The sequence below is a fragment of the Theropithecus gelada genome, chromosome 9 (assembly GCF_003255815.1).
Source record: "Theropithecus gelada isolate Dixy chromosome 9, Tgel_1.0, whole genome shotgun sequence".
Classification (NCBI taxonomy): Eukaryota; Metazoa; Chordata; class Mammalia; order Primates; family Cercopithecidae; genus Theropithecus; species Theropithecus gelada.
This window is the reverse complement of record NC_037677.1, coordinates 55,964,110-55,972,552: the sequence shown is the minus strand read 5'-3', so window position 1 is coordinate 55,972,552 and position 8,443 is coordinate 55,964,110. Positions and strand designations below refer to the sequence as shown.

General features: G+C 45.4%; 1 protein-coding gene across 1 annotated transcript in view; it reads right to left on the bottom strand.

Annotated features, from left to right (window-relative positions):
* Positions 1-8,443, bottom strand: part of POLR3A (RNA polymerase III subunit A) — a 53,790-nt gene extending 45,347 nt beyond the window's left edge. Inside the window, exons 1-8 of the mRNA XM_025397393.1 lie at positions 8,273-8,443; positions 4,696-4,831; positions 4,223-4,360; positions 3,581-3,752; positions 3,158-3,312; positions 1,934-2,173; positions 1,649-1,811; positions 1,335-1,471 (exon numbers count right to left, since the gene is read on the bottom strand). Of these exons, the coding sequence (XP_025253178.1) occupies positions 1,335-1,471; positions 1,649-1,811; positions 1,934-2,173; positions 3,158-3,312; positions 3,581-3,752; positions 4,223-4,360; positions 4,696-4,831; positions 8,273-8,316 (1,185 nt within the window). The 5' untranslated portion in view covers positions 8,317-8,443. The remainder of the gene's footprint in view (positions 1-1,334; positions 1,472-1,648; positions 1,812-1,933; positions 2,174-3,157; positions 3,313-3,580; positions 3,753-4,222; positions 4,361-4,695; positions 4,832-8,272) is intronic.

Here is an 8,443-nt window from a genome sequence, read left to right as displayed (position 1 = left end):
AAAAAAAAAAAAAAAAAAAAAAAAAAAAAAATTAGTTGGGCATAGTGGTGTGCACCTGAAGTCCTAGCTACTTGGGAGGCTGAGGTATAAGAATGGCTTGAGCCCAGGAGTTTGAGGTTACAGTGAACTATGAACACACCACTGCACTTTGGCCTGGGTGACAGAGCGAGAGTCTGTTTCTTAAAAAAAAAAAAAAAAAAAAAAAAAGCCTTTCTCAGCATGCAGCAATAGCCTTAAAATGTTCAAATTGACTCAGTGACTATAAGGTTTTAAGAATAAAAACCTATCCCAAGAATATTAACTAGGGGTAATGTTTACCATTCAGTTAGTTTAAAATATGAGGTATGAACCAGCATAGAAAAGTGTCTTAAGCTGGCCGGGCGCGGTGGCTCAAGCCTGTAATCCCAGCACTTTGGGAGGCCGAGACGGGTGGATCACGAGGTCAGGAGATCGAGACCATCCTGGCTAACACGGTGAAACCCCGTCTCTACTAAAAAAAAAATACAAAAAAATTAGCCGGGCGAGGTGGTGGGCGCCTGTAGTCCCAGCTACTCGGGAGGCTGAGGCAGGAGAATGGCGTGAACCCGGGAGGCGGAGCTTGCAGTGAGCCGAGATCGCGCCACTGCACTCCAGCCTGGGCGACAGAGCAAGACTCCGTCTCAAAAAAAAAAAAAAAAAAAAAGTGTCTTAAGTTTTTTTTCTTTTCTTTTTTTAAGACAGGGCTGGGAATTCAAGACCAGCCTGGGCAACCTACTGAGAATTCCATCTCTAAAAAAATTGTTTTAGAATTTTTCACCAGGCTGGAGTGCATTGGCGTGATCTTGGCTCACAACCTCCACCTCACATGCTCAAGCAATCCTTCCACCTCAGTCTCCCCAGTAGCTGGGACCACAAGCGCCTGTGACCACTCCTGGCTAATTTTTTGTATTTTTGGTAGAGACAAGGTTTTCACTGTGTTGCCCAGGTTGGGTCTTGAACTCCTGGGCTCAGATGATCTACCTGCCTTGGCCTCCCTAAGTGTTGGGATTACAGGCGTTAGCCACCATGCTCAGTCAAGATGTTATTACTTGCAAAAAAGCGTTGCAAAAAAGTATAGCACATATATGAATATATACACATGAAGCCAGAAACAACTGTGGCTGCAGATGGTTTAGAGAATATATACCACCATATATGTATAAAACAAACTGGGAAGACACATACACTCATATAAACCAAACTGTGGGTCGAGTGGGTTACTGGGGACTTTCTACCACCTGCTGTTTGCAATACCAAAATACAATGTAAAAGACTGAATTTAAAACAAAGAATTGAGCAGCTGAGTGGTCACTTACCTTCTCAGGAAAAGTTAGAATTTTGGCCACATGAACTGGCACAGCTACCTCATCAATCCGGAGGTTGGGGTCGGGAGAGATGACTGTTCTGCCAGAAAAATCCACTCTCTTTCCTGAGAGATTTCCTCTAAATCGACCTAAATAGCCAAAAACAAGTCATAGGTCCCCATGGCATACCATGGGCTGATGGGAATAATAAGAACAGAGAGACTGAGGAAAGCCTGTGACCTCCAATCAGAGAAGCTGGACAGACATTCTACGAAAATGAACCAAAGAGAGCAGGCCGGCTTCTGCACATCTTCTGGGAAACCTACCCTGTTTTCCCTTCAGGCGTTGGACAAAGCCTCTGGTCCACTTCTTTGGTGCCATGTTGAGGGGAATACCCGAGAGCTCACTGTTAATGTAGAGAGCACACTGCAGCTGCAGGAAATCCCAGTCCTCCATGATCATCTGGGTCTTGGCTCCTGAGATCCGATGCTAAAACCAGCACAGCCCGAACAGACACAAACCTGGTCAGTTTGAGTTTTCTCACATTTTCTTGACCAGAAGTTCTTGGATAGATATACTACGAAACTTACAAGCTAATGTGAGGCACTGACCTTTTTAATAACATCGTTTAGGAAAATGATTTCTGTCAATTTCATTGTCAGATCATCTTCATTGGTGCCAGATTTCAAATCACTCACAACGGAGGGTCTGATACACAAAGGAGGCACCAAAAGTCGTGTGAGAATCAAATCAGATGGCTTTCCGGCTTCTGGGTTCATCAGAAGTAGAGGAACATCTTCAGCTGGGATTCGTTTAAATAAATTCAGAACTACTAAGGGATTCAAGTTTTCCTATGGAAACGAAGAAAGGCAGAAATGGAGATACTATGTTAGTTTTCCATAGCTTCGGCAAGGTTTTCCTTCACCATGTTTTCTAACCTATCTGTCACTTAGGATAAGTGACAACAGAGATTTCTATGGATGACATGCTATGCTGCAAGAGCCTTAAAAATGTATATGTCGTTTATTCCAATTTTTCAAGCCAAAATTTCCACTTGTCATAATTATTCCCGGGGTGTAACTTCAGAAATGAACACAAAAATTTAGCTACAAGAAAGTTCACAAAAGCTGTTTTTTTGGTTATTTTTTATCCATGTGACAGAATAGGAAGGTAATAAAAATTGCTCTTAACAGCGAAAAGTTGGAAATAGACTGACAGTTTACTGGCTACATAAAATCATGGTATATCCATACGTGGAAAAGCAGCAAGCCATTGGAAAAAAAAAAAAAAAAAAAGATACTAGACAAACATAGCAATTGACATAAAAAATGTTCATAAAATATTGGCAGCTGGAGGCTGGGCACGGTGGCTCAGGCCTGTAATCCCAGCACTTTGGGAGGCCGAGGCAGGCAGATTACCTGAGGTCGGGAGTTTGAGACCAGCCTGACAAACACGGAGAAACCCCATCTCTACTAAAAATACAAAAATGAGCTGAGCATGGTGGCACATGCCTGTAATCCCAGCTACTTGGGAGGCTGAGGCAGGAGAATTGTGGGAGGCTGAGGCAGAAGAATTATTTGAACCTTGGGTGCAGAGGTTGCAGTGAGCCAAGATTTGCACCACTTCACTCCAGCCTGGGTGAAGGAGCGAGACTCCATCTTCGTCTCAAAAAAAAAAAAAAAACCATAAACAAAAACAGAAGAATTACTGGAGAGCTGTCAAACCTAACTGGACCTCTCATTTTGGAAGAGAGTGGGTGTCTAGGGGTGGGGTGGAGGTGGGGGAGGGAGTGTGCGTGTGACAGGCGGAAGGCGGGAGTGCATTCTCAGGCTCACCTGTGCCCTTCCCAGCAGAGGCTCCACTTCTTTATTATGTTCAATGGCTGTTTCAAAAGACTGAAGGAAATTTGATACAATGGGATCCACCACTTTTTTGTTGGTCTTGTATTTCTCATGAATTATCTTCAGTAATCCACACTTCTTTACAGTACCTATAAGGATTAATTTATTTACCAAGAACTAAAAAATTAGGTTCTCAGATTAGCCAGAGGTTGTAGTTTGGTTAACAAAAAGTACTGAAACTACTATAGCAGTGAAAGATGAGAGGTCCATTTCCTAATAGGACATCAGTTGTTGGGCTCTTAAGCCTAATTTATAAGGAGAAAAGCTGACTCCAGAACATTATGTACACCTAATAAACTAAACAGAAGACAGTGAGTGAAAAGGGCTATCGTTTAGCCTTCTGTGCATTCCACTCACCATTAAAAGAGCCACAGTGATGGCAGATGTTTTTCTTTCGGCACTTGTCAGAGATTTTCTTCTTCAGTCCTCGCTTCTGAAGGTAGGTCAGGCCGGGCCTCTTTAGATAGTCCAGAAACTGCTTCTTCTCCTCTTGGGACAACATGATGTGGCAGCAGGTTTTGCAGATCATCTTTTTCAAATTAAGCAAGACAGATAAAAGCATAAGGGAGAATGAAAAATTCTTTTCTTTTAAAAACGCCATCGCCCTGTCTTGTACCCTTAACTGAGTGACCATACACACAGATCTGCAAATGGCTCTATACTATAGATATGCATAGAGAGGAAGCCTGTGTTCACCAGATGAGCAGTACTCACGGCCAGTAGCTAGACTTTGTTAACTTTATTTTTTTCTTTGTGCTATTCTGTATTGTCTGAATTACCACTATTGTTATTTTTTTAACAACACATATCTACCATTTCTCAAGACAAATAAATAATCCTTGAGTGGCTTATGTAGTGTGAGATGAAAATATTATGTATTTAGTATAAAACAGTCCCCTAGATGTATCCCCCACCACTCACAGTTCCTAAATTCATTCAAGTGTCCCTGACCAATCACTCCAGAACTTATGTCTTGGAAATCAGCACCTGTGTGCTTACCTGTAAGATGCCTATGACTGCTCTGAAGTACCCTACATGAAAACATGGCAACTCCAGGTCGATATACCCATAGTGCCCTAGACAGTCAGCCAAGTTTTTCCCACAGGTTTCACATGGACGATCCTTCTCACTCGTACCCTTTGAAAAAAAGCACACCCAATGATCAACACAGACTGCTGGACGGGAAAGAGGGCCCAGCCATCATGCCTGGCCAGGTGACACTGAATCATTTCTTTTGCTTTTTAAATTTCCTTTCTGAGATCACTTCCCACTGTTTTTCTTTTTCTTTCTTAATGTTCATGACTCAGAATCAGACAGGTTGCTGATTAAAGGCTGGAGTTCTTGACCTAGTCTGATATGTGCAGTGGGAGTTGGGGAGATGGAAGGAAGCCCCTGCTCCTTTCAATCTGATAAGCCACCAGTTTTATCAGCAGGGCAAGACACAGGTACCGGGAGGGGTCAGGAGGCCTTACCATCCTATGGTCGAGCACCCCATATAGCAAGGGGGCATGTTGGTTGTCCTGGCTGTACAGGTTCTTACTCACAACTTGGATGTGTGCCTGCTGACGCATCTCCTCAGGTGACTTCATTCCAAAACAGATGTGGCTTCTGGAGTGGGAAGAAAAAGGTGAAAATTACAGCAAAACCTGTGACCAAAAATTTCTATTACATACATAGCCCACCATAACCAACCTATCCTTCCAACTATCTCCACTGGCTTTTCCTACCAGTATTAAATATATTCAACCCTCTCTCACTTTTCCTTCACAAACATCCCTTCATTTTACTGGAATCCAGTTTCTACTGTCATCATCAAAGGAACAGTGCTCACCAAGGCCACATAGACAACCTACCTGCTGATGAATACAATAAGAACTTCTTCATTTTACCTCTGCAGCACTGGCAGCACCCTGCCCAATCTTGAAGTGCTTTTCTCTGGGCTTTGGTGACACCATACACTCTTTGAGTTTTCTTCTTCCCTTCTCTGGCTGCTCCTTATACAGTCTCTTTTGAGGTCTTTTCTTTTACTGCTATCCCTTAAATATCGGTGTACTGCACCACCTAGCATTACAAACTTCATCCTCTTATCTTCTTATCCTACACATTCTCCTGAGTGATCATGCCACTCACATACATGTTGATGCCTATCAAATCTATCTCTGTAGGCCAGCTACTGCTACCCAACTGGACGTCTGTATAGACACCTCCTGCTGGACAGTTCCACCTAGATATCTCACCAGCACTTCAAACCGCACACATTGAAAACAGACCCCAATACTTTTTCTCCCATATCTGTCCCTTCATTCATTTTTCCAACAAATTGGCTATTTCCTATGTGCCAGGCACCATCCTAGAGGCTGTGGATACAGATTAGCTAAGTCAGACAAGGTCCTTGCCAACACAGAGCTCACAGGTCAGGATGGGAAAGACAGACCACAAATAAACAAATATACAAATGTGAACACATGCAGAAGTGATGTAAGCAGTAGAGCCTGAGGAATTACTTTATGTTCCATGGTCAGAAAGCCTTGCTGTAAAACTGACAATCAGAAGGAAGAGCATCTGAAGTGGAGAGAATGACTAGGGCCAGGATCCTGGGACTGACACGTGTTTGGCATTTTCAAGGAACCAAATGAAATCAGTATACACTGGAGCATAGAGAGCTAATGGTACAAGATGAAGTCAGGGAAGCATACAGGAGCTAAAGCATGAGGGCTTGGGAACTTTGGTAGGGAATTTATTTAAATAACGTAAATGCGGCCAGGTGCAGTGGCTCATGCCTGTAATCCCAGCACTTTGGCAGGCTGAGGCGGGTGGATCACAAGGTCAGGAGATCAAGACCATCCTGAGTAACATGGTAAAACCCTGTCTCTACTAAAAATACAAAAAATTTGCTGGGTGCGGTGGCACACACAATGGAAAGTTGCTAGAGGATTTTTTATTTTTTTTTTTCAGACGGAGTCTTGATCTGTCGCCCAGGCTGGAGTGCAGTGGTATGATCTCAGCTCACTGCAATCTCCACCTCCGGGTTCAAGCGATTCTCCTTCCTCAGCCTCCCAAGTAGCTGGTGTTACAGGCATGCGCCACTGCACCCGGCTAATTTTTGTATTTTTAGTAGCAATGAGGTTTTACCATGTTGGCCAGTCTGGTCTTGAACTTCTGACTTCATGATCTGCCTGCCATGGCCTCCCAAAGTGCTGGCATTCCAGACGTGAGCCACCACTCCCAGCCTCTGCTAGAGGATTTTAAACTAAATTGACAATACCCCTAATTTGCACTTTGACAGAAGCACTTGATCTGTTTTGTGAAAATGTATTACATCTGACTGGGTGCAGGTGTACAGGTGGGTGTGAAGGGCCAGTGTTGATGTGGAGCTGCCATATGGGAGGATGCTGCATGCACCTAGGTAAGGCACCTGTTCTAATGAATGGCAACTATCCACACAGCTGCCCAAGCAAGGCATTCTGTATATCCATCTCAAGGTCTCTCAACCTCTAATTCTTTCCACCATGAATCAAGAGATTTTCCAGGAGAACTCTTATCAAGATACTCTCCTGTTGAAAATCCTGGGCCGGGCGCGGTGGCTCAAGCCTGTAATCCCAGCACTTTGGGAGGCCGAGGCGGGTGGATCACGAGGTCAGGAGATCGAGACCATCCTGGCTAACATGGTGAAACCCCGTCTCTACTAAAAATACAAAAACTAGCCGGGCATGGTGGCGGGCACCTGTAGTCCCAGCTACTCGGAGGCTGAGGCGGGAGAATGGCGTGAACCCGGGAGGCGGAGCTTGCAGTGAGCCGAGATCGCGCCACTGCACTCCAGCCTGGGCGACACAGCGAGACACCGTCTCAAAAAAAAAAAAGAAAATCCTTCAATGGTTCCTCACTGCCTGCAAGATGCCTTCTTAACACAGCTTCAAGTCTTCTGCTTCCTTCTCATCACCTGTGCTCTCTCCCTCCAGTCTGCTCCTTGAAGAAAAGTTTGGTCTGCTTTATTTTGCCTGGACCCATTATGTGCTCTCAAAACCCCCTGGACCTACCCTTGTCATTGCACTTGTTGTACCCAGTGTTGATTTGTGTACCTTCTCCACCTAGATTAGGCAATAAAAGTTTTATTCAGACCGTATCTTTAACGTCCAACACTGGGAATAATGAGCAGTACCCTCCTCAGTGTCTGCTGTAAGAATGACGAATTCACGTTTTTTTTTTTTTTGAGACAGCGTATCACTCTGTCACCCAAGCTGGAGTGCAGAAGGTTGCCCACTGCAACCTCCGCCTCCCAGGCTCAAGTGATTTTCCAGCCTCAGCCTCCCGAGTACCTGGGACCGCAAGCGTGCGCCACCACCCAGGCTAATTTTTGTATTTTTGGTAGAGACGGGGTTTCGCCACGTTGCCCAGGCTAGTCTCGAATTCTTGAGCTCAGGAGATTCACCCGCTTTGGCCTCCCAAAGTGCTGGGATTACAGGAGTAAGCCACCGCGCTCGGCTGGATTCACTTTCTTGCTGACAACTCTTAAGAAGAAGCCACCGCCTAATAACGTGTTTCTGAAGGCAAAAGCCCGGATATAGCAACTTTATTTCTGACACTGCCATTCGTCGGACTGTGGTACAGCTTTCTAGTGGGTAACCCCATCCTTTTGGTAAGCAACTACTGCCTTCGTGTGGGACGCTCTGCGGCTGACAGAATTAGAGACAGTCCCCACCCCAGATTGCTCCCCGCACTGCAGCAGGGGATAGGTTCGCTGAAGAACAGGGATCATCGTATGACTTCAGGAGAACGTGAGCTTTGACCCAGGGTGCACAAATCATTAAGGCTCAGGCCACTCCGATTTCTCCACCCAAGTCCAGGGACCTCTCGAGGTGCTGAGATCCCCTCAGCCTGACTAATGCTCTTTCACCTACGCTGGTACTTCTGGGCGCTGGTCACACCTATGGAGTAGTGGCCTTCCCCTTCGCATTGTATCCCATCTCTGACCCTCCAACACCCCGGACCGCTGACCTCGGACCCCTTGTCCTATTTCTCAGTTCTTTGGCCACTCTTTCACCGTCTTACATTTTCTTGGCCACATCCGTCTCCCGGAACTGCTCCTTCACCATGATGACGGCTGCCGGGATGGCTCCTTGCCACTTGGGAGGCCAGATTAGAAAAACGATGCCCCGCGCACCTCCTGGGGCTGCTTCTGGACTCGCCGCTAATACATCTGCGGTATCCTCTCGGCCACCG